Below are 25,867 nucleotides of genomic sequence, written 5' to 3' on the forward strand. Positions count from 1 at the left end.
TCGGGGAGGGGTAAAAAGCCTAATTTTGTATACCTCTATCAAATCTCCCCTCTTCTATGCTGCAAGGAATAAAGTCCTCCCCTGTTTAACTCAGCTCTTCAAATCCTGGTAACTCTGAGGTATTGGGACCAGGATGCGAAGGGGTGCCGGGAAGGGCGGGGGGGGGGGGGGGGGGGGGGCGCTGAAGCCGTCCTGATGATCCCGTCGGAGGCTCAGATCTGGAGCTAGTGGCCGATGGTTTGAACTAGAGTTTGTGGGTTCAGATTAGGTTTAGGGTTCTGGTTGGGGCTGGAGGCGAATCCACGAACACTCAGTGACTCTGGGGGCGGGGGGGTGAATCTTTCTTTTGCCTTTTTTTGACTGTAAGAGGCGCCCTGCAGTTTCTGCTGATGGCGAATCTGTCTGCATTACAGCAGTCTAAAGCCAATTTTGTGTAATATTACACTAATTTTATGACATGGCAATAAAGGGATCTTGAATCCTTCTCTGCACTCTTTCAATTTTGTTGATATCTTTGCAGGACACTGTCGAATATGTCGCTTACGTTGCCAAAGACCCAGTGAACCAGAGAGGTGGGTGGAGAACCTTTATCACAGCTGTCTCCTGTGGAGGGACCTTTATCATTAACCCTCAGTTGTTTCTTTCCAGCCTGCCACATATTGGAGTGCACAGATGGTCTGGCTCAGGATGTCATCAGCACCATAGGGCAAGCCTTCGAGCTGCGCTTCAAGCAGTACCTGAAAAATCCGCCCAAGCTCGTGACGCCACACGACAGGTAACACTCAGAAGTGGTGGTGGGGGGGGGGGGAGGGTGGGGTAACAACCAGGGGTGGGGAGGGGATCAGGTAGCTCTCAAAGGTGTGGGGAGGGGCCGTCTCCGATGCTGAGCCATAGTCCTCTGGCCTTCCCAATGCAGCCAGTGACTCGATGAGCACGGCCTCTGGGCTGGAGGTCTTTGCAGGGAGAGCCAGTGCCTCACAGCATTAGAGGCCCAGGTTCAAACCCCATCCCTGCCGCTGTTTGTATGTGTGTGTGAGACCCCTCAGCCCTCAATGTCTGTGATGACCACAATACCAAATCTCTTCGGGTGGCACGGTTGACCTAGAGGTTAGTGCAACGCCTTTTCAGCGCCAGCCATTGGGACCAGGGTCTGAATCCCACACTGTCTGTAAGGAGTTTGTACGCTCTCCCTACGTTTGTGTGGGTTTTCCCTGGGGGATCTGGTTTCCTCTCATCATTCAAAATGCACTGGGTTTGTAAGTTAATTGGGAGGCACAGGTTCGTGGGCCGAAATGGACTGTTACTGTGCTGTATGTCTAAATTAAATTTAAAATTCCTCTGCATGAACCGTTTCCCTCCATTCACCTGACTTGCCAAACAAGCCCTTCCACAGCGCCCCCCCCCCCCCCCCAAACTCTCTCTGAAACAGGACATGTCTCCCTCCCACCCCTCCCCCATTGATCCTGGGCCAGGATCAACCCTGGCAGAACATCGAGCTGCTCTGCCTGCACCGCAGGTAAACAGCAAGAAGTCCCTCCTCTGCAAACAACCCCAGGCTTGAAGCCGGGCGATGCCAGGGAATGTTGGATGCAGAGCTTCCCAATCCGAACAAGCCTGATATTCATTATGTCACAGCCTGTTCAAGTTACCCTGCCAACAATTCAGATCAAAGCACCATTAACACGGTGGTGAGATTCCCACGCAGGGAGACTCGGCCCAGCTGCTGCCTGGAAACTGTGAACGTGGCCTCCAAATGTCGTCCACTAATTGCCTTGCTGGGAATGTGGTCTCGGAATTCCAGGAACAAGGTGGAACACAGGGGCAGACACACCTTCCCAACTTCCCTCTCACTCCTTCCCTCACTCTCAGCACACCCCCTCATCCTTTCATATGCCTCACACACACGCCCCTCACCCCTCACTCACACCCATCTCACCCCATCACACACACACCCCTCACACATGGCCTTCACCCCACACACAAGCCCCTCACCCCTCACACATGCCCTCACCCCTCACACACACACCCCTCACCCCTCAAACACACGCCCCTAAAACACACGCCCATCACCCCTCACACACGCACCTCACACACATGCCCTCACACACACGCCCCTCACACCTCACACAAACGACACTCACCCTTCACACAAACGACACTCACCCTTCACACACACACCTCACCCCTCACACACACACACCACTCACACCTCACACACACATCCCCTCATCCCCTCACACAGATGCCCATTGCCCCTCACACACAAGCCCCTCACACACATGCCATCACCACCACACACACACACGCCCTCACCCCCTCACACACACGCGCATCGCCCCCTCAAATAGACGCCACTCACCTCACAAACACGCCCCTCACACACACACCCTCACCCCCCACACACACCCTACCCCCACACACACGCGCACGCATCACTACCTCATATAGACACCCCTCACCTCACAAACGCCCCTCACCTCACCCCACGCACACGCCCCTCACACCCTCACACGTCCCTCGCCATTCGCACACACGGCCCTCACCCCTCACACACATGCCCTCACCCCCTCACACACACCCCTCACACACACGCCCCTCACCCTTCGCACACAAGCCCCTAACACATGCCTTCACCCCCTCACATCCACGTCCTCACCCCTTCACACATGTGGCCTCACACCCTCACACACACGCCCCTCACACACACGCCCTCACACACACGCCCTCACACACACGCCCTCACACACACGCCCTTCACTCACAAGCCCCCCATACACGCTCCCACACTCACATCCCCGCCTACGCCCCCACATACACACGCCCCTCACCCCTCACACACAGGCCCCTCACCCCTCACACAGTCCCCTCACTCTTCACACATGCCCTCACTGCCTTACACACACATGCCCTCACCCCCTCACACACACACCCCTCACCCCTCACACACACCCCTCACATACACATGCCCCTCACTCCACGCACACACACTCCTCACACACACCCTTCACCCCTCATACACATGCCCCTCACTCCTCACTCACACGCCCCTCACCCCTCACCCCCTCACTCGCACGCCCCTCACCCCCTCACACACACGCCCCTCACCCCCTCACACACACGCCCCTCACCCCCTCACACACACGCCCCTCACCCCCTCACACACACGCCCCTCACCCCTCACACACACCCCCATCACCCCTCACACACATGCCCTCACGCCCACCCACATGCCACTCACCCTCATACACGCCCCACACCACTCACTCACACGCCACTCACCCTTCACACACACGCCCTTCACTCTTCACACATGCCCTCACCGCCTCACACACATGCCCTCAGCCCCTCACGCACACACCCCTCACCCCTCACACACACGCCCCACACCCCTCACACTCCACTCACCCCTCACACACATGCCCCTCACTCCTCACTCACACACCCCTCACACACGCCCTTCACCCCCTCACACACGCCCCTCATGCCCTCACACACACACCCCCCTCACCCCCTCACACACACACCCCCCTCACCCCCTCACACACATGACTGTCACCCATGACACACACGCCCTCACCCATCACACACATGACTGTCACCCATGACACACACGCCCTCACCCATCACACACATGCCCCTCACCCCACACACACACCCCTCACACCCATCACACACACGCCCCTCACCCTTGACACACACACCCCTCATCCCTCACACACACGCCCCTCACCCCACACACACACACACACCCCTCACCCCCCACACCCACGTCCTCACCCCTTCACACCCACGGCCTCAACCCTTCACACACATGGCCTCACCCCCTCACACACACACCCCTCACACACACGCCCTTCACACACATGCCCCTCACACACACGCCCTTCACCCCTCACACACACAGGCCCCTCACACACACAGGCCCCTCACACACACAGGCCCCTCACACACACAGGCCCCTCACACACACAGGCCCCTCACACACACAGGCCCCTCACACACACAGGCCCCTCACACACACAGGCCCCTCACACACACACGCCCCTCACACACACGCCCCTCACACACATCCTTTTCACACACTCGCCCCCTTCACACTCGCCCCCTTCACACACGCCCCCGCGCACACATGCCCCCGTGCATACACGCCATTGCCCCCTCCCACCCATGCCCCTCAACACTCACACACTGCCTCACCCCCCTCACCTCACCCCCATCCCCCCTCACCTCACCCCCATCCCCCCTCACCTCACCCCCATCCCCCCTCACACACCCCTCCCCACATGCTCCCCCTCACATCCCCTCTCTCACACAAAGACAGACACATGGAGTTGCGCACCTCCCTGCACACACATCCTCCTTTCTCTCGCTCTCCCCTCTTTACCTTTGTCTCTATCACACACACATACACATCTCACTCTCTCTCTCTTCCCACCCACCCCACCCGTCTGTGTAGCGGAAAGCCAGCGACTGTCCTTAATCGGGCAGCAGGCTGACCTGGCTGGGTGCTAACCTGCATTTGTTGCTGTGTCCTTGCAGGATGGCGGGATTTGACAGCTCGGCATGGGACGAGGAAGACGAACAGGTGGACCATCAGTACTACAATGACTTCCCCGGCAAGGAGCCTCCGTTGGGGGGGCTGGTGGACCTGCGCCAGCAGGAAGGGGCGGGGGCGCCCAGGAACTTGGGTGCCTCACCGCCGCAGCTCCCCAGCCATCTGGGGGCTACACTGGTCAGTGTCAGCGCCCTGTGGGTTTGTGTACGCTGCCCCTTGCTCCTCCTCCTGTCCTTATAATCACTGTTCCCCGAGGTTAGCACATCTCCTGCCCTTAACCAGCCCAGCCCCATGTGCATGGGAAAGTTGGCATAAGCTTCCAATGCAAACCCCACCCCGCAATTGCAGTGAATGGGAGGGGGTTACAACAGCATTGTTGGGGAAGGAGGACTGGGCATTCAGACCCGTCCATGTCTGAGGGACAATATATTCTCTCAATGAGATGGCAGAGTTCACACCCTTCCACCCACTCTACTGTGCTCACTCTACTGTGCTCGGCAGAAGAGGCGATGAGTTTAGGAGGAGCTGTCGGAAGGAGTTTCAGCGATTGAGGAAGAGAGGAGGGATTAAGGGGTGGAGTAGAGGAAGGGGGTGGGAAGGGGCAGGGGAGAGGAGGAAGGGGTGGGGAAGGTTCGTGGGAGAGAGGAGAGAGGAAGGGGCAGAAGCGGAGAGGAGGGAGGAAGGGGGAGAGGAGGGAGGAAAGGGGAGAGGAGGGCGGAAGGGGGAGAAGAAGAGGGGGTGGAATAGGTGGGGGAGGAAGGGTCAGAGGGAGGAGAGCAGCCCAGCAGGTAATAGGAGGGTAGAAGAGAAAAAAAACTGAGATGGTGGGTGAGAAGGTAGCACTGAATGGAGAGGGTTAGAGAGCTGGAGGAGATGAAGAGGTGGAATTTAATGGGAACCAGAAATGTCAATGTTAATGCCGTCTGGTTGGAGGGTGCCCAAACATAATATCGATCAGGAGGTGGGGGTGGTGGGGGGGTCACCAGCTCAGATAGACAAGTTGGACAGCAGCAGCAGGTTGGGCTGAATGGCCTGCCTCTATGCCGGAAAGAGCCAAGCAAGAACCCAAGTTCACATCCCACCGTGGCTTTTACAAGTAATTTGGTGATCCCTGAGTCCAACGTTTGACAGAGATTCAGCCCCTTCTGGGATTCCTTTCGCCATGTTTTATTTCATTTCCTCCCTGTCAAAGTGGATCTGAAATGGCTTGAAAATGAACACATATACAGCTGCACAAACAAATTTAAAAAAAAAAATCACTTTGCAAAGTGTGAGAACTCCGTTACAACGAGAACCACTGCTACAAGCAGTTAGTCTCACCCCAAGGGAATCTGCCTCCTGGCTTGCAAATTGCACATTTATTTGTAGTTTTCCAGAACATTAGAATTTTTTTTTGCCGTACAAGTACACGTTTCTTTAAATTCTCTTGGGATTCTTTAATCAGGGTCATGTCCCTCTCCCAGAAGTTATTAGTCTTTTACTGTCTTTGCCAAATGTGGCATTGTTGTTTTTCACCATAATCACCTTTAACCTTGCTGAATTATCAAATCGTCACATGGAATTTTCACTAAGCTATTATTTTAGTTACTACTTTTTTTAAAATTACATTCTCATCCCCTCCCCCATCTCTCGCAGCCTGTCGGTCAGACACCAGGGAACCTTTACGATGTCCGGTCCTCCGATTCTCAGAAGCAGCTTTCCATGGCTCAAGGTGAGCTGCCCACCAAGTGTTTTTTAAAAAGAAAGTACCCCTGATATCTCCCTTAAACGTTCCTGGAGTCGCCTTCTGGTATTTGCTGTCGTCGCTTCACGCCCCCCACCCCCCCCGGATAAAAGGTGCTCATCGCTCCAAACAGAAACGCTCCTAGCTCCATCGGCCTTGCTCCATGCCACAAGTTCTCTGATCCTGGCAAATCTCCCCTGCGCTCTCTACAAAGCTACCACGTCCTTCCTGTAATGAGGCAACCAGAATGGAAGACAACATTCCGAGTGTAGTCTAACCACAGCCAGCGCATGAAAAGCTAGCAATGCCGGCCCATTCCTGGCGGGTGGAGCCAGTGGACGGACCACCCACTGTACTCCCCGCGCCCCCTGTCGCGCACTGGAGCGGCCCAGAGAGAAGGTGCAAGCTCCACTCAAGGCTCCAGAAGTCAGAATCAAACTCTGGGCTCTGGACTTGTGAGGCGACCGTTCTCCCGGGAGGCCTCTGGTCTGGCCATTCAAGATGGGCAGCGCAGTTAGCACAACGCTGTTACAGCACCAGCGACTGTGTTTGAACCCAGCGCTATCTTTAAGGAGTTTGTACATTCTCCCCGTGTCTGCCATGGGTTTCCTCCCACCCCACAAAACGCATGGAGGTTGTAGGTTAATTGGTATAATTGGGCATCACGCCCCCCCCCCTTTTCCGATGCCCCTGCCCCGAAGCAACACCCATTAATTCTGTCTGCTCCCCCCCCCCCACCCCCCGGATCTCGGCAGGTGCCAGCCAGCAGCGGTTTTCACAGACTGGCTTACCCAGCGCCAAGAGCAGCAACCGCCCTGACCTCTTCGACGACCCATCCTACGTCAACGTGCAGAGCCTGGATAAGGGGAAGCCCCACCCCATGGCTGGCCACGCCAACGGCAGCATGCAGAAGGACATTTTCGACATGAGTGAGTCACGGTCATAACGGCACTCTTGCAGGCCTAGCTCAGCCACTGCCCAATCTTTAATTTTGAGGTATAGCGCGGTTACAGGCAACGTGGTCAGTGTAATGTTATTGCGACGCCAGTGTTTGAATCCCCCTGCTGTCTGTAAGAAGTTGATATGTTCTTCCCCCAAGTCTGCGTGGGTTTCCTCCCACCCTTCAAACCGGAGGTTGTGGGTCAATTGGGCAGCATGGGTTCAAAGTGCCTGTTACCATGCTGTATGTCTAAATTAAAACAGGCCCTTCCAAACACACTTTTAACTAACCTACCAACCCTGTATATCTTTGGAACATGAAGCACCCGGAGGACACAGTGATGGAGAAGAATATACAAACTCCACGCAAGGCAGTGGTGGGTTCAAACCCGAGCCACTGATGCCACAACAACGTGGCGCTGGCCACTTGCCTGCATTTGACCCACATCCTTCCACGTTACTCCCCCCTGTCTGTGTGGGTTTCCTCCTGGTGCTCCAGTTCCCTCCAAAACGTACGGGGGTTGTATGTTGTACTGCGCTGATTTCCAAACTTATCTTGAACTATAAGCAAGCTCTAAAAACTGATAAACAAGGTACCATAATAATCAATACCATGTAAACAAGGTACTGTAAGAGTTGATGCTATGTAAAAGTTAACCCCCCCTATTTTTTTAGGGCCAGCCACCCATCCATCCGAACTCTCAATGCCCCGACCTCAGACAGTCGCCCAGGCCCCTGCTGCCTGCCCTCTGGAGCATCCAATGACCCAACCACGAACTATCGCCGAGGCCCTGGCTACTCGCCCATCCGAACTCCCGACCGCGGACTCTCGCTGAAGCATGGCCAACTGCACAACAGCGCTCCCAACGCCCCAAATGTGGACTTACAACCCAGTCCCAGCCGCCTGCCCATCTCAGGTCCTGACACCTCGAACGATGCAGATACTTTGATCCAAAGTAATAGTCACCTCCCTAAAAGTTGGTCCACAAATTTTGACTATTCCACAAGTATTGACAGTAAACCTTTTTTCTTCACTTTGCAAAGCGAGGAACCCAGTTACAGAGAGAGGCCTGAGCCCAGCAATTGTTTCCCTGTCAGTGAGCTCAACGTGCTGGCAGAGCACATCCTTTTTATGATTAAAAAGTGAAAGAGGGAGTCCAGTGCACAGCAGATCCCAGCACTTAAAAAGCATGAATTATGTCTCAACAAAGCTGCACCTTTCTTATGATAAAAGGGATTGTTTTCTCTCGTCACCTGCCACTGAGACACAATAGCCGATTCCATGTGGGTTTAACCAACTAATTTATCCAGTCTGGTCCGGTAATTGTGTGGTGTGAAACGTTCCAAGCAGGCAGGGTGAGTTAAATTCAACCGGGCTCTCAAGAAGGGTTAATTACACCCCTTCCTCTCCATCATCTCCGTCTACACCTCATCACACCCCCTCCCCTCCATCAACTCTACACCTCATCACACCCCCCACCCTCCACAACCCAACACCTCATCACACCCCCCCCCCCCATCAACTCTACACCTCATCACACCCCCCCCCTCCATCCACTCATCTACACCTCACACACCCCCCCCCCTCTATCAACTCTACTACACCTCACACACCCCCACCCCTCCATCACCTATCAACACCTCACACACCCCCTCCTCTCCATCAACTCTATCTACACCTCATCACACCCCCCCCCCCCATCAACACCACACCACACCCCACCCCCACCCCTCCATCACTCAATCTACACCTCATCACACCCCCTCCCCTCCATCAACTCTACACCCCACACACCCCCCCCCCCCATCAACTCTATCAACACCACATCACCCACCACCCCCTCCCCACCACAACTCCCACCCCATCACACCCCCACCCCCTCCACAACTCTACACCACACACACCCCCTCCACCAACTCACACCCACACACACCCCCCACCCCTCCACAACTCACTACACCTCCACACACCCCCACCCCTCCATTAACTTAACAACACCACACACACCCCCTCCCCTCCATTAACTCAATCACCACACACCCACACCCCTCCCCACCATCAACTCTACACCCACACACCCCCCCCCCCCACAACTCATCTACACCTCACACACCCCCACCCCCCATCAACTCTATCTACACCTCACACACCCCCTCCCCTCCACAACTCTATCTACACCCACACACCCCCCCTCCCACCATCAACTCTACACCTCATCACACCCCCTCCCCACCATCAACTCTACACCTCAACACACCCCCTCCCCTCCATCAACTCTATCACAACCTCACACACCCCCCTCCCCTCCATCAACTCTACACCTCATCACACCCCCACCCCTCCATCAACTCTACACCTCATCACACCCCCTCCCCTCCATCAACTCTATCTACACCTCACACACCCCCTCCCCTCCATCAACTCTACACCTCATCACACCCCTCCCCTCCATCACTCAATCTACACCTCACACACCCCCTCCCCTCCATCAACTCTACACCTCATCACACCCCCTCCCTCCATCAACTCTACACCTCATCACACCCCCTCCCCTCCATCAACTCTATCTACACCTCACACACCCCCTCCCCTCCATCAACTCTACACCTCATCACACCCCCTCCCTCCATCAACTCTATCTACACCTCACACACCCCCTCCCCTCCATCAACTCTACACCTCATCACACCCCCCTCCCTCCATCAACTCTACACCTCATCACACCCCCTCCCCTCCATCAACTCTATCTACACCTCACACACCCCCTCCCCTCCATCAACTCTACACCTCATCACACCCCCTCCCCTCCATCAACTCTATCTACACCTCACACACCCCCTCCCCTCCATCAACTCTATCTACACCTCACACACCCCCTCCCCTCCATCAACTCTACACCTCATCACACCCCCCTCCCCTCCATCAACTCTATCTACACCTCACACACACCCTCCCCTCCATCAACTCTACACCTCATCACACCCCCTCCCCTCCATCAACTCTATCTACACCTCACACACCCCCCTCCCCTCCATCAACTCTACACCTCATCACACCCCCTCCCCTCCATCAACTCTACACCTCATCACACCCCCTCCCCTCCATTAACTCTAATCTACAATACTACAACAACACATACACAACCAAACAAAAAACACTACAACACCCCCCCTCCCCCTCCATCAACTCTACACCTCATCACACCCCCTCCCCTCCATCAACTCTATCTACACCTCATCACACCCCCTCCTTCCATCAACTCTACTACACCTCACACACCCCCTCCCCTCCATCAACTCTATCTACACCTCATCACACCCCCTCCATCAACTCTATCTACACCTCACACACCCCCTCCCCTCCATCAACTCTATCTACACCTCATCACACCCCCTCCCCTCCATCAACTCTACACCTCACCACACCCCCTCCCCTCCATCAACCTCTACACCTCACACACCCCCCTCCCCTCCATCAACTCTTCTACACCTCACCACACCCCCTCCCCTCCATCAACTCTATCTACACCTCACACACCCCCTCCCCTCCATCAACTCTATCTACACCTCATCACACCCCCTCCCCTCCATCAACTCTACACCTCACACACCCCCTCCCCTCCATCAACTCTATCTACACCTCACACACCCCCTCCCCTCCATCAACTCTATCTACACCTCACACACCCCCTCCCCTCCATCAACTCTACACCTCATCACACCCCTCCCCTCCATCAACTCTACACCTCATCACACCCCCTCCCCTCCATCAACTCTATCTACACCTCACACACCCCCTCCCCTCCATCAACTCTACACCTCATCACACCCCCTCCCCTCCATCAACTCTATCTACACCTCACACACCCCCTCCCCTCCATCAACTCTACACCTCATCACACCCCTCCCCTCCATCAACTCTACACCTCATCACACCCCCTCCCCTCCATCAACTCTATCTACACCTCACACACCCCCTCCCCTCCATCAACTCTACACCTCATCACACCCCCTCCCCTCCATCAACTCTATCTACACCTCACACACCCCCTCCCCTCCATCAACTCTACACCTCATCACACCCCCTCCCCTCCATTAACTCTATCTACACCTCATCACACCCCCTCCCCTCCATCAACTCTATCTACACCTCACACACCCCCTCCCCTCCATCAACTCTATCTACACCTCATCACACCCCCTCCATCAACTCTATCTACACCTCATCACACCCCCTTCCCTCCATCAACTCTATCTACACCTCACACACCCCCTCCCCTCCATCAACTCTATCTACACCTCATCACACCCCCTCCCCTCCATTGATTCTGTCAGCACCTCATCACATACTATCCTCCATCCACACCTCATCACCCCTTACCTCCAATTCCCTCTACATCTCATCACATACACACTCCTCACTTCCATCTGCATCTCTTCACCCCGTCCCCTTCGTCGACTCCTCATCGCACCCCTCCATCTCTACCTCCTTCTGCATCGTGATAGCAGTCAACACATTGGCGCTTGTCCCATGCCGCCTGAACATTCTTCAAACCCACCCTCCCTCCCGAGTACGAGATTCCCCACCCCCCAAGATTTAAGGGCGGTTTCTTTCCTACTGTTATCAGACTTCAGCATGAGCCCCATCCCAGTAAATCCTCACTGTCTGTCTGTGCACTCTCTTTCTCTGTAGCTCAGCACCCTTTCCCCTATGGTTCTCGCTGAAGTTGCTCTCTGCATCCCTGTGCATGTGGACTACGTTGCACTCCTGGTCAACGTGTGGAGTTGTTTGCGGCCGTAACAGATCTGCTCTTGTGCTCTTGCTGTAGAACCGTTCGAGGATGCACTAAGAGCTCCCCAGCCGGTGCTGCTTGCCAGCAGCCCACCCAAGCATGTCACAGCCTCCATGGAGGACCAGCTGCTGAAGGAGATCTGGTACCAGGGCAAGATGAACCGCAAGGAGGCGGAGAAGCTGCTGCGGTGCAATGGCGACTTCCTGGTGCGTGAGAGCACCACCACGCCGGGACAGTATGTGCTGACCGGCCTGCAGAGTGGACAGCCCAAGCACCTGCTGCTTGTCGACCCGGAGGGCGTGGTAAGTGCTGCACCGGGCCTATTTGTGGCCACGTTGAGCATTCTCTTTTGTATACACGGGCACAGCAGCTAGAGGACAAATAAGGCAGGGTGAGCGATGGGCGGAGGGGGCTGGACGATGGGCGGAGTGGGCTAGATGATACAAGCGGAGACGAGCCATTCGGCCCATTGAACCTGCTCTGCCATTCAATCGTCATGACTGAACTGGCCATGAACTAAACTGTTCTTCTTCTGTGACTTCCATTCCTTCCCATCCACACCCTCTGCTCCCTCCATCTCCACCCCTCCCCTTCAAATTACCTCTATCCATCGCTGCTCCAACCCTCTCCTTCCTCTTTTCCCTCCTTTCCCATCCCTTCCCACTCCTCTGTATCCCCTTTCCCTGCAACCCTCCCTCTTTTTCACCTGATCCTCTCCATCCCTTCCCTCTCCATCCCTTCCCTCTCCATCCCTTCCCTCTCCATCCCTTCCCTCTCCTACTCTCCCTTTTCCTCTCCCAAACTTCTCACCCAACCTCTTCCCTACTGACAACCCTCCCCTCCTTCCCTCCTCTCCTCGCCCACCAATCTCTCTCCCCTCCCCACCTCCACCTAAACCTTCGCCCACCCTCTTCCTTCCCCACTCCCCTCTCCCAACCCCCTCCCTGTTCCATCCCTCCCCCCTCCTTTATCTCTGCCTTCTCCCTCTCCCCACCCTTCCCCTCTCCCCTCCCCCTCCCTAGGTGCGGACGAAGGACCACCGCTTTGAGAGTGTCAGCCATCTGATCAGCTACCACATGGACAACCAGTTGCCCATCATCTCGGCTGGCAGCGAGGTCTGCCTGCAGCAGCCCGTTGAGCGGAAGCTCTAGGTCCGGGCTTGGGGAGGGGGGGGGGAAGAGACCTTGGCTTCCCTTCAGTGGGTGTGGGGGTGTCAAGGACTCAGACCCCCACCCAGCCTGCAGCAGGACCCTCCCTTTCCTCCAGACTGGGGTGTGAGGGTGTCAGCGACCCGGACCCCCACCCAGTCCTCTGCAGGACCCTTCCAGTCTCAGAGGGAGGGATGAGGGGTCTTAGGGACCCAGACCCTTCCACCCAGCCCACAATGGAACCCTAACTTCCATCTGGACTGATGGGAGAGGGTGTCAGGGACTCAGACCGCTCCGGCCATCCCACAGTGAGACCCTGCCTTCCCTCTGGACGGGGAGGGGGTGTGGTGGGGTATGGGACCCGGACTCCCACCCAGACCACAGCGGGGCCTTGCCTTCCTTCCAGACTGTGTGGGGAGGGGGGGAAGGGACCAGGACTCCCACCCAGCCCACAGCGGGACCTTGTCTTCCTCCTGGAAGTGGGAGTGGGGGGTAAGGGAAATGGTGTCAGGGACCCGGACCTCTCCACCCAGCCCACAGTGGGACCCTGCCTTCCCTCCGGAGTGGAGGTGGGGTTGTAAGGGACCCAGACCCCTCCACCTAGCCCATAGTGGTTTCCTGCCTTCCCTCCAGACTGGGGAAGGGGGTGTGGAGGGGTATAAGGGATCCAGTCACCCACCCAGCCCACAGTGGTTTCCTGCCTTCCCTCCGGACTAGGGTGGGGGGGTGGTAAGGGACCCTGCCTTCCCTCCGTAGGGTGGGGGGGTAAGGATCCCTCCCTTCCCTCCAGAGTAGGGTGGGGGTAAGGAACCCTGCCTTCCCTCCGGACTGCAGTGCTGCTAACTTTGGAAAAGCTTTCCTACTGGGAGTTTGACACTGGCTCGGGCAATGCTGATCACCTGATATCCCTGGCTTCACTGTGCTCCAGCTGCCCAGCTGACTGTGGCCTCTCAGTTCCTGTCGCCTCGGAGGGTTCTCTCCGGAATTTTGCACTTTTGCTTTCACAAGTTGGGTGGGTAATTATTCCTACTAGATTCATCTCTCTCTCTTCCCAGCTTTTTGCTCTCACTTCCTCTCTCCCCTTGTCTCTCCCTCCCTTATCCCCTCTGCCTCTCCCTCCCTTACCCCCTCTGCCTCTCCCTCCCTTATCCCCTCTGCATCTCCCTCCCTTACCCCCTCTGCCTCTCTCTCCCCTCTGCCTCTCTCTCCCCTCTGCCTCTCTCTCCCCTCTGCCTCTCTCTCCCCTCTCCCTCCCTTACCCCATCTGCCTCTCTCTCCCCTCTCCCTCCCATACCCCATCTGCCTCTCTCTCCCCTCTCCCTCCCTTACCCCCTCTGCCTCTCCCTCCCTTATCCCCTCTGCATCTCACTCCCTTACCCCCTCTGCCTCTCTCCCCTCTGCCTCTCTCCCCTCTGCCTCTCTCTCCCCTCTGCCTCTCTCTCCCCTCTGCCTCTCTCTCCCCTCTGCCTCTCTCTCCCCTCTCCCTCCCTTACCCCCTCTGCCTCTCTCCCTCCCTTACCCCCTCTGCCTCTCTCCACCCTCACCCCCTCTGCCTCGCTCCCTCTCTTACCCCCTCTGCCTCTCTCCACCCTCCCTTACCCTCTCTCCCTCTCCCTCCCTTACCCCCTCTGCCTCTCTCCCTCCCTTACCCCCTCTGCCTCTCTCCCTCCCTTACCCCCTCTGCCTCTCTCCCTCCCTTACCCCCTCTGCCTCTCTCCCTCCCTTACCCCCTCTGCCTCTCTCCCTCCCTTACCCCCTCTGCCTCTCTCCCTCCCTTACCCCCTCTGCCTCTCTCCCTCCCTTACCCCCTCTGCCTCTCTCCCTCCCTTACCCCCTCTGCCTCTCTCCCTCCCTTACCCCCTCTGCCTCTCTCCCTCCCTTACCCCCTCTGCCTCTCTCCCTCCCTTACCCCCTCTGCCTCTCTCCTCCCTCCCTTATCCCCCTCTGCCTCTCTCCGTCCCTTACCCCCTCTGCCTCTCTCCTCCCTCCCTTACCCCCTCTGCCTCTCTCCCTCCCCATCCATTCCTCCCTCTCTCCCTCCGTCTCTTTCCCTCCCCCTATCTCTCTGCCCTCCCCTCTTTCGTGTGTCATCATTCTTCCTTCCTCTCTGCCTTTTCCCTGAACACCACAAAACACTACATCACAGTCTCCTTCAGCTCAACCAATCCATGCCCAGTCCCGTTGAACTGCGCCCCCTCCCATCTGCATCCCCCTTTCCAAAGTTCTTTTTAAATATCAAAGTTGAGGCTGCCTTCACGTCAGCTGGCAGCCACGGGCAGTGAACTGGCAGTGACCCTCGACCAGGCACACTGCCAGTTTGTTGAATGCCACAGCGACACTCAAAGAAGCAAGTTGGCAGAGGGAAGGACGTTTGACTCAACCCAGGGACATGTGTGGTGTGAGAGCAGCAGGGGTTCATTTTTAATTTGGTCGCATCCTTCTCGCTGAACACACCGTGGGCTCTGGGCCCTGATCCCGTGGCCGCTGTCTCCCACTCCTCCCTCATCCCTGACTGGCGGCCAGTCTTCCACTCTTTGCCTTCCCCGTTCCCCCGCGCTCTTGGCCTTGACAAAGGGGACCTCCCCTTCTCTCCCCACCCGGTGGGGGTGAGGTGGGGCGATGTTGGCCGTTTTCCTTCCCTCCCGTGGACTCTGCTCGACCTGCTGAGTTCCTCCAGCACGTCTGCAGATAAAATGACTGACATCCCCCACACACCAACCTCTCTGTCTCCTTTCCTGCAGCTCCTCGCCTCCTTTCCTCTCCATTCAGAGCTACCCCCTTCCCCCTATCACCAGGTTCTTTCACCTACCGTCCCACCTGTATCCACTTATGACCTCTTACCTGTTGGCCTGACCTCCTCCCCCTGCCCCTTCATCCATCCTCACCTCCTCTCCTGTCTCATCCCATCCCTCTTATTTTCTCCCCTCCCATCCTCCCCAACCCCTCTCCCCACCTTCTCTCCCTCTTCCCTCCCATCCCACCCCTCTCCCTCCTCAATATCCTCTCCCCTTCTTGCCCTCTCCATTCCTTCAATCCTCTCCTCCCCTTCCATCCCACCCACTCCCATCCCAACCCCTTCCTCCCCATCCCACCCCCTCCCCCTCATCCCATCCCTCTTCGTCCCTCCTCCCAATCCACTCTCCATTCTTCCACTTCCCTTCTTGCCCTCTCCCCTCCCTCCTCTCCCACTCCCCTAATCCTCTATCCACTCCTCTCCCTTCCCCTGCACTCTCTCTCCTCCATTCCCCCTTCTCCTCCCACTTTCCCTCCTCTCCACTCCCCTCATTGTCCCGCCCTCTCTTTCATTCAGACGCCTGCCCCCTTACTGCTCTCCACCTCGACGAAGGGCCCCGAGGCTCCCGAATGGTTGGTCACCCTTCACTTTCCGAGGGCGCTGACTGACCTGCCGACGCTCCAGTGCCTTTGTGCATTCCGCTCCACCCCAGTGTCTGCCTCGGAAAGTCGAATGGGGGGAGGAGCGGAATCAAAGCACAGGAAGAGTTGCAGAGACTGTCGGGGCCGTGACAAGCCTGACCCACCGCGGGGCAGCCCCACCTCACCCCCACTCACCCAGTTCTGCGCCCCCTCAGCACCGCGTTGAACTGGGACTGAAGATTAAGAGTTTACTCAAATCACATGCTGACGTATCGTGCCTTTGGCCATCTTGACGGCCTGAATGTTTTAGCAAATATTTTCCTCAATCGTTTGTCTAAAACCTTGTAAATATTGTGATTCCTTCCCTCTGCATGTACATGACCTTGTTCACCAAAGCGTGCTCCACGCACCTCATTTTATGGACTTTGATGACTCCAATCCAAATATGCATTGTACACCAAAATTTGCGGAATAGTTTTTAAGAAATATTTTATCGGGGGCTCTGCAGTGTTGGATTTTCTTTCCCCCTTCCCTCCCTCCCTCATTCCTGGGCAACAGTACTTGCTGGGCTGACAGCAGTTAAAGGAGGGTGGGTGTGCACGGAATTGGAAGGTGGCCGGGAATAGTCAATAGCCGCTTTCAGGTGGATAGTCGGGAGAATGCGGCTCCGGAGACGGCTGCAGGTGGGTGCAAAGCGACGTTCAGGTAGCAGCGCTGAAGGCGTTGTTCTGGCACCTGAAAGGTCCGCAGTGGGGAGAGGCGCCGCGGAGCAAACCCCGGCTCCTGTCGACCGCGGTCATAGTCCCACCCGCTTTCAGGTGCCTAGGGGATAGCGCTCGGAAACGGAGAATACACCTGCCCGAGGAGGATTGGGTAAGTACTCCTCGGGTCAGAGTTCTCCACTCTCAGGTGGCCTCCCAACAGCCACATTCGGGTATTTGAGGTGGCTTTCTGTTAGGGTATTTTGGCCACCTGCCTGGTCCGTTGGGGTGGAGCCAGTCCAGAAACCTACACCTCTGCTGCTGCTGTGGGTGCAACCTGCGTTACCTCCAGTGATGAGGGGGTAGTTGGCACACTTGGGTTACCTCAACTGGGGTATGTGCATGCAAGTGTCTTACACGCTTGCATGAGGTATGGGTGTGTGCATGCTGTATGCACACACATGCGTGCGAGTGCTTGCACGTGCATGTGTATGAGTGCATGCGTGTGAATCCTTGTGGGTTGGTGGTGCGAGTGGATGTGCTGTGAATGTGTGTGGGTGGGCATGTGAGTCACGAGTGTGTGTGTAGTTTGCACTCTTAAACTTCCACCCCCCACCCCTGTTTCCTCCCAGATCCCTACAATTGGGTAATCACCCTCCCCCTTCCCACCCCAGCATGTGGGTGAAGGGGTAGAACCTGGCTAGAGTCAATGGGATCAGTATGCACACCTAGTTGACGGTTGCCACAGAATTTGGGGGAAGGGCCCATTTCCCCACACACTCTGGACAGTGGATGTAAGTTCAATAAATACTAATAAACACAGGAGCAACAAACAATCCGCTGGAGAGACTTAGAAGGTCACACAGTTGGCCTGAGTTCTTCGTCAACCGTGTAGAACGGACATGCTGAGGATCTTCAGCACTTTTGTGCACTGCACCAGACCCCAGCATCTACAGACAGTGTTTACTACAGGGTAGATAAATATTGGGGTCAGCATAGACAAGAAGGGCTAAAGGGCCTGTTTCCGTGCTGTACAGTTTCCGAAGTCATATCTAAATGGGGAGATACAGGGTGTACTGGCTGCAAGATTGACAAAATGCTGGCATAGAGGAAGACAGTGATTGGAGAACGTCGGAAGGTTTTTATCATTACAGGGAACGTAGATTGTCGAGTAAGTTGGCATAACATTGTGGGCCTGTACTATACTGAAATACATTAATGAGTATGGAGATTATAATGAAACAGCTGTACACAAGACCACAATTGAAGCGGTGAACACAATACATTGGAAAAAAAAATTAGAAATGTTTTCTTCCTGAAAAAAAAATGGGGATGATGATGGAGAACTTCAAGCTGAACACAGATAATTTCAGATTTGCCGTATCACATGGGAAATTGGAGAAACGTATACATTAACTTTGATTGAATTTAGCACGATTAATTGTATCATGATGCTGACACCTTGCATTAGTTCAATTGACCTAAGACTGTTTTGACGCTGATTTTCATTTGTACTCGGCATCTGATGCCTCTCATGTCAGTGAGGATAGATGGTCAGCGTTGATGGATTCTAGTTACTCCTGATACCACTTTTCCATGGTCACAATGTCCTGGTGAAAACAGATCAGCGGGGAAGAAGTCCACATGCGAATCTGGAAAATGAATTTTCAATGATGTTGCACTTCATGATTTTGTCTGCCTGAAGTGGACTTTATAAAATGGCAGAAAATCACAAAAAATACGTAACATCTAAGAAACCTTTAAGGTGATTTTCATGATCATCAGCCCAAAATCCATAAAATATACCCAAAAAGTAAAAATATACTCAGAAAGCAATATCTTTGTTGTCCTCTAATATCAGTTTCCCGATTAAACACGGGGAGCGGTCGAGGGAAGGGCCATTTGAATTGATAACAGGAACCCCGCCATTCAATTTTGAGCAGATTCATTTCCCCACAGCCCAGCCTTCTCTCTGTAACCTTTGACGCCCTAGCAAATCAAGAACCGATCAACCTCTGCCTTAAATACACCCAATAACCTGGCTTTCTGGCCAGTTTTGCAGGTGATATAGAGGCAACATTGTGGCTGCAGAAGGGCTTGGACAGATTAGGGGAATGAGCAGAGAAGTGGCAAATGAAATAGAACCGTAGAAAAAAAAGTGGGGAGAAAATTGAAGATGCCCAGATGCAAAGGGACCCAGGAGTCCTGGTGCAGGGTATCCTGAAGGAAAACTTGCAGGTGGTGAAGAAGGCAAATGCAATGTTGGTGTTCAGTTCAAGAGGGAGAGAATATAAAGGATGTGACATTAAGACTTTATAAGGCCCTGGTGAGACCTCACTCAGAGTATCGTGAGCAGTTTTGGGCTCATTTACAAAAGGATGAGAGTTCAGAGGAGGTTCATTAGGATGGTTCCAGGAATGAAACAGATATCACATGTTGGACCATTTGACTGCCCTTTACATGTACTCATTGAAGTTTAGAGCTCATGGAAAGTCTAGGACAAGAGGGTCCTCTGCCTCGGTGAAGGCTTACAACCTGATACCTTGACCGACAGCTCTTTCTTCCTCTGGCCTGCTGGAACTGGACAGCTGTGCTGAGAGTTGGATGGGAAGTGTTTGCCTTTGTGGAGGGATGGCTCTCAAGATCCTTGATTTGTTGGGAAGCGAGAGAGGGTCTTTTAGAAAGGAGTAGATAAGATAAAGGCAGGGAGATTGTTTCCACTGGCAGGCAGGGCCGTCTAGGGGGACACAGGTCCTCTAGATGTTATGTCGTAGGTTTATGAGGTCAATGGTGAATCCTCACAGAGTATAACAAGCAGTTCTGAGCTCCTTGTTTAAGGAAGGATGTACTGTCGGAGAGGGTTCAGAGGAGGTTCACAAAATTGATTCTGGGAATTGTAATAAGCTCTTGGATTGTACTCGGAATTTAGAAGAATTGGGGGTGGGGGGGGATCTCATTGAAACATTTTGAACGTTGAAAGGTTGTTTCCTGTAGTAGGAGAGTCAAGAGGATTGATGGGTATCCTCATAGAACAGAGATGTGGAGGGACATCTGTCAGAGGGTGGTAAATCTTGTGGAACCTGGGACATTGGGTGTATGTAAGCTAAGGGATCAAAGGTTATGGGGAGAAGGCCAGGCATTGGGGTTAAAGGGTGGGGGGGATAAATCAGCTCATGATTCAATGAGCTGAATGGCCTATTTCTGCTCCTATGTCTTACAGCCTTAATCCCGGGGTAAGGATGGGATGGTTGGCACTTCAAGCCTCTTTCCCTGAAATGAACAGGGACCCCCCCCCCCCCTTCCCCTTTGCCATTCTCTACCTCTGTGGCAGAGTCCAAGGAATCTCCAGAACCAGACATCCTCGATCCGTGGGCAAAATAAGTGAGTTTTAATTATTCATCGCCTGCCCTGATGGGCAAAACCAAATTTCCATTCAAGTCCATTCAACAGGATATTGGTTGGTCCACTAAGCCTCCCCAATCTTCAAACTGTTCCATTACCACCAGGGGCAAATTATAGGGGTACAATCGATGTGCTGACCTGCACGTCGTCGGGATGTGAAGCATATACGGTCATGGGGAGAATGTGCAAACTCTGTAAGCATGCAGAGCACCAGAGATCAACATCAAACCCACAGATCTCAGGAGCTGTGGGATTTTTAAAAAGATTTAAAACAGACCATTTAGGCCCACAAATCCATGCTGCACAGTTTGCACCCAATTAACCTAAACCCCCAGTACGTTTTGAACGATGGGAGGAATGGTTTCCCTGGGGAAAATCCACGCAAACACAGGAGAACATACAAACTCCTTACAGATCCCATGGGATTCACGCCCCAGTCCCAATCATTAGCACTATAAAGGCATTGTGCTAACCACTACACCAACCGTTCCACCCTGAGATAGCAGCTTCAAGTTCATTATCACCTGATCATACATGAACAACCAAACCAAAAAAAAAAGTAATTCTCCAGACCAGGAAGCACCCACAAAATTAATAGCACATCACGGTCTGGTACAGGGGTATCAATACCCCTGAGCAAAAAGCCCTGCAAAAGGTAGTGGACGCAGCCAAAACCCTCCCCACTGTTGAGACCATCTATGGGGAACACTGCTGTCGGAGAGCAGCAGCGATCGTCAAGAATCGGCACAACCCAGCACACACTCTGTTCTTCCTTCTGCCATCAGGGAAGAGGTATCGGGGCCACAAGATTCGCACCCACTAGGTTCAGGAACAGCTGCTCCCCCTCCACCATCAGACTCCTCAATAACAGACTCAATCGGGGACTCGTGCACTTGATTTTATTTCTCTCTCTGTCAGATTGTTTAATTATTTACATGTGTACAGTTTTTTTTTGTTCTACCAATAAGTAGAAATTCTGCCTCACCTGCAAGAGTAAAGAATCTCAAGGTTGGATGTGATATGTACGTACTCTTGACAAAAAATCTGGAATCTTTTAAAAATATTTTTATTTTGTTTAATAGAAAAAGCCCTTTATACATGCTCTTCTAATTAATAACAAATCAATCATACATATCAGATGAAAATTGTAAATAAGAAGTGTAACCATAATTATTTACTGAACCTATCCCATTCAAAACATCGATTCCTATGATTATATTGAGTTAACAGTTAATCCATTCCTCATAATATAATCAGAATTAATATTGAAGAAAAAATAGATGAGGTACAATTAAGAATCCCTTATATATAATAATAAAAGGTGATTTTATACTTTTCAGGTATTTTTGTCTTATTCTGTGATATGATCAGAACTCTACAGATCTCTGGTGAGACCACACTTAAGAGTATTGTGTTCAGTTCTGGTCGCCTCATTATAGGATGTTGAAGCTGTAGAGAGGGGGCAGAGGAGATTCATCAGGATGTCGCAAGCCGACTGCAGGGGGCGATCTCTGTACCTGCAGGAAGACCCCAGGAGGACAGACCACACCTGGCCAGCTGCCAATCAACCGCCTGGGATATAATCCTGAGCTGGCCCCTCCCCAACCAATCACTCAGGAGTCACTGATACAGCTACCACTATAGCAGAGACTTTTAACTGAAAAAGGCCAGTTGTACAGTCTTTCTCGAGTTTTGTGTCTGCTCACTGCCGCAGCAGCGCATCACGGGGACTTTTTGGAATGGAGAAGGATGAAAGGAGACTTGATAAAGGTCGACAAGATTATGAGAGGCATGGATAGCCAGCGCCTGTTTCCCCGGGGAAGGATCAGCAGACACTAGAGGGCATCTGTACAAAGTTCAAGGGATACGTCGGGGTAAGGTTTTTTTACACAGAGAATTGTGCCTTGCCAAGGATGGTGTTGGAGGATGAAACATTGGGAGCATTTAAAAGACTCTTAGACATATAGATGAAAGATAAATAGAGGGAGGGTTTAGTACTTTTTTAAAGGGATATATGGGTTGGCACAACATTGAGGGCCGAAGGACCTGTACATTAGAGGCTCCAATGGCTCAGTGGTTAGAGCACTGGTCTTGTCAACCAAGGGTTGTGAGTTAGTTCTTTGTGAGGGGCACTGGACAAAATGATGACTGTCTTCCTTAAAGTAGACAAAGTTAAAGAATTTAATGCATGTTACATTCTAAATGCATGTTACATGACAACTATGGAACTTTTTACCTTTATTGTTCTATGATCCACGATTAAACCCCTCTTTGCCTAGTTTATCCATGTTATAAAAACTTTTTAAACCTCAACCAGCTCCAGGAACTCCCCTGGGACTACAATACCCAGGTGGCACCGCGGCGGAGGCAGCGCATGCGCCGCTGCGTTCATTGTGCCTCTGCCTGCGTGGTCGGGGCGTGCTGCGGCAATGGGCAGGCGCGGGCGCGACCATCACTCCATATAGGGGAGTGAGGAAAATGAGAAAGGATAAAGGAGGGCGATAATCGTAATCACACGGGCAGACCGCTGAAAGCCACGAAGTAAAGAGAATATTTAGTCTGCTTCTGGATGAATTGACATCTTCTGGCGGGAGCGAAGATGAAGAGACAGCAGAAGGAGTTGCAGATATCCCCCCTGTGCAATTGGTGAGGGCGAGAAGGCGGGACGCGTGGCGTCACTTCCGGCAAGCGGGAGTGATTGGCGGACGGGGGCGCTTCTGGCCCGGGCAGGGATTCTTGTGAATGGGAGCGAGCGCGGCGGCGGTTGACGTTTGAATCGGCGCGGGATCCGGAAGGCGCGCGGGGCCCCAGGGGGCCGCTCCCATTGGTCGGTCCGGGGCGGGCCGGGCCGGGCGTGGTGGGGGGGGAGGCGAGCGCGCGGGGCGGCGCCGGCCGGTATGGGCCCGGGGCCGAGCGGGGAGCCGCCGCGCTGACAGCGGCGCGGGCGGCGGCCTGAGGCCGGCCGGGGGGCGGGACGGGCCGCCGCGGGGACGTTGGCCCGCAAGCGAGGAGCCGGAGCAGCCGCCGCCGCCTTGGCCTGGCCCCGAGCCCGGGCCCGGGCCTCCCCGCTGGGCGGCTGGAGGCTGCCCGACATGGCGGGGGAACAGGAGAAGGAGGCACCAGGGCCGGTGCACAAGCGGAAGACAGGTGAGAGGGTGAGGGGGTCAGGGGAGGAAAGGGAGGGGATGTGTGAGGTGGTCAGGGGTGGGGCGGGGAGGCGAGTTGGTGCGGGGGGGGGGGTTTAAGGGAGTGGAGAGGGGATAGGTGTGAAGGAGGGAGGGGTTATGGTGAGGGGGTTAGGGAGGAGATGGGGAGGGTGGGTGAGAGGTTAAGGGGGACTGGGTGAGGGGGAGGTTCTGGGAGTGATAAGCAACGGGAGGGAGTGGGTAGGGTCGTGGAATGAGGGAGAGTTGGGGAGGGGGATCAGGGGGGGTTCAAGGGACGAGTAGGTGAGAAGGTCAAAGCAGGGTCTGGTGAGGTGGGATTAAGGGTAGGTCTAGAAGGGGTGAGGAAGGGGATCAAGGGGATTGAAGAGGAGGGAGTGATGGGGTGTCTGAGGGGGAGGGGAGGGTGATGTGCATGAATTTGTGGTCACATGGGTCTAGACTGGGTCTATTTTCTGGCAGGTAGTTTGGACGTTTCATTCCCTTGAGGTGGCTGCTATCGGTTGAGTTAATGTCTGTGGCCGGTGGATTGTGATGGCTCTTAGTTCCCAGTGTTCCTACAATAAGCTCGGGGCTGTGCAGGCATCCTGGAGGTCATGGTGAATGTCTTCGTGACTGTCCTTGATAAGATGAAAAATGGCCTGTATTTTCCAGAGTTGTGCATTTTTCTTGCTGAGGGCAGTTACGTTGTGTGTGTCACTACGTCACTCAACCCTATCCCACCATTCAACACCATCCTGGCTGATCTGCAATGGCCTTGACTACTGCCTCAATTCTCTGCTGCCCTCAGTTCGCTAAACTTTCAAAGATGTATCTGTCTTCAGCTTAAAAAAAAAACTTTTAACAATTTCTTTGGCTTGTGTCGAGGACATTGTTGCAATTGGTGGCTCAGACATTCTTTGAAGTGGTACTGAATGGAGTGGGTCAAGAAAAAGTAGGAGACAGCAAGATCCCAGTTATCCTGAATTCAAGCAACCAGCAAAAATATCTCTGAAAATTAATGGGTTAAAAAAAAATACGGAAGTTTAAACAAAATTAGATATACCACATGGTAACAGGCCATTTCAGTCCACGGGTCCACACTGCCCAATTCACACCCCCAGTGTGTTTTGAACAGTGGGAGGTAACTGGAGCCCTCAGAGAAAACACACCCGCAAACTCCTTACAGACAACACGGGGCTTGAACTCCAGTCCGGTCCTGATCGCTGGTGCTGAAAAGACATTGCACTAATTGCAGTGCCACCTTAACTAAATTTGGCAGCGCTTTGCCATTAGTTCACCCTTCATACCACACGGGTAGTCTCAAGCAACTTATCTGTCATCTACCAAACCGCGTAAGTGCCAGATATTGGGGATTTTATTGCACGTGAATTTCCTGAAGCTCCGGCAAAGCAAGAGCACATTGGGTTGGCGGTGCTGGCATGGGCAGAGTCGTGAAGATTGGGTCAGCTTTTAGATGACTGGGATTGGTTCTGAGATCTCCCCTTGCAAAATGGTTCGTGATGTAGACCCAGTTAATTAATTGTAGCCAGATTTGCTAGTGGGGAGAGAGTAATGCAACAAGCCATTACAGATACACTCTGACTTACGATATTTCAAAGTTTTGATGATTGGAATGCATTTTGAATAAAGGTAATGTAACAAATAAAGGAACGTAGCATACTTAGATTGCCGTCGGGGGGGGGAGGGAGGGAGCGAGAGAGTGAGAACATGCGCAGATTGCTGTCACTGGGGAGGGAGAGAGAGCGAGAAAGCCCAGGGCATGTGCTTCCAGACGTAGGTTGCTTGGTGACACGACGTGAGAAGGTGGTGAGTGAGAGAGGTGGGGGGGGGGGGGTGTTTGCTGAGAGCAGGATCATCTTGCTCGCCACATTCCATTTATAATTTTTTCTACACTTGCATCAAGATTGGGTCTATTTGTGTAGTTCTTGTTATTTCTACTAACAGGTAGACCCCGACTTAAGATAATTTCAATTTACGAAGCGAGTCCCAGGTAGGTCTGTCTGTATAGGTGAATACATGAAGTAGGGTGGAGGGGCCCAGTGGTTGGTTGATAGGGTACAATGT

General features: G+C 53.9%; 2 protein-coding genes and 1 long non-coding RNA gene across 14 annotated transcripts in view; 2 read left to right on the forward strand and 1 right to left on the reverse strand.

Moving 5' to 3' along the window:
• shc1 (SHC (Src homology 2 domain containing) transforming protein 1) overlaps positions 1–17,032 on the forward strand; it is a 103,562-nt gene extending 86,530 nt beyond the window's left edge. For 7 of the 8 annotated variants that reach the window (XM_069940247.1, XM_069940248.1, XM_069940251.1 and 4 more), the window contains 7 exons: positions 521–572; positions 649–775; positions 4,540–4,732; positions 6,191–6,266; positions 7,034–7,207; positions 12,047–12,312; positions 13,033–17,032. In XM_069940247.1, the coding sequence (XP_069796348.1) occupies positions 521–572; positions 649–775; positions 4,540–4,732; positions 6,191–6,266; positions 7,034–7,207; positions 12,047–12,312; positions 13,033–13,161 (1,017 nt within the window). In that variant the 3' untranslated portion in view covers positions 13,162–17,032. The remainder of the gene's footprint in view (positions 1–520; positions 573–648; positions 776–4,539; positions 4,733–6,190; positions 6,267–7,033; positions 7,208–12,046; positions 12,313–13,032) is intronic. The other variant, XM_069940245.1, reaches the window with a different exon arrangement.
• Positions 17,033–18,497: 1,465 nt separating this feature from the next.
• On the reverse strand, positions 18,498–23,052 carry LOC138764392 (uncharacterized). The gene is made up of 2 exons (XR_011358140.1): positions 22,873–23,052; positions 18,498–18,886 (listed from the first exon to the last, which is right to left on the reverse strand). It is a non-coding gene; the product is annotated as an uncharacterized lncRNA (long non-coding RNA).
• An 83-nt stretch (positions 23,053–23,135) lies between these two features.
• LOC138764391 (pygopus homolog 2-like) overlaps positions 23,136–25,867 on the forward strand; it is a 68,095-nt gene continuing 65,363 nt past the window's right edge. For 3 of the 5 annotated variants that reach the window (XM_069940254.1, XM_069940252.1, XM_069940253.1), the window contains exon 1: positions 23,592–23,783. In XM_069940254.1, coding sequence (XP_069796355.1) covers positions 23,729–23,783 — 55 coding nt within the window. In that variant the 5' untranslated portion in view covers positions 23,592–23,728. Of the gene's footprint in view, positions 23,283–23,591; positions 23,784–25,867 lie in introns of those variants that run through there. The other 2 variants (XR_011358138.1, XR_011358139.1) reach the window with 2 other exon arrangements.

Source organism: Narcine bancroftii, chromosome 5 (genome assembly GCF_036971445.1).
Source record: "Narcine bancroftii isolate sNarBan1 chromosome 5, sNarBan1.hap1, whole genome shotgun sequence".
Taxonomy (NCBI): domain Eukaryota; kingdom Metazoa; phylum Chordata; class Chondrichthyes; order Torpediniformes; family Narcinidae; genus Narcine; species Narcine bancroftii.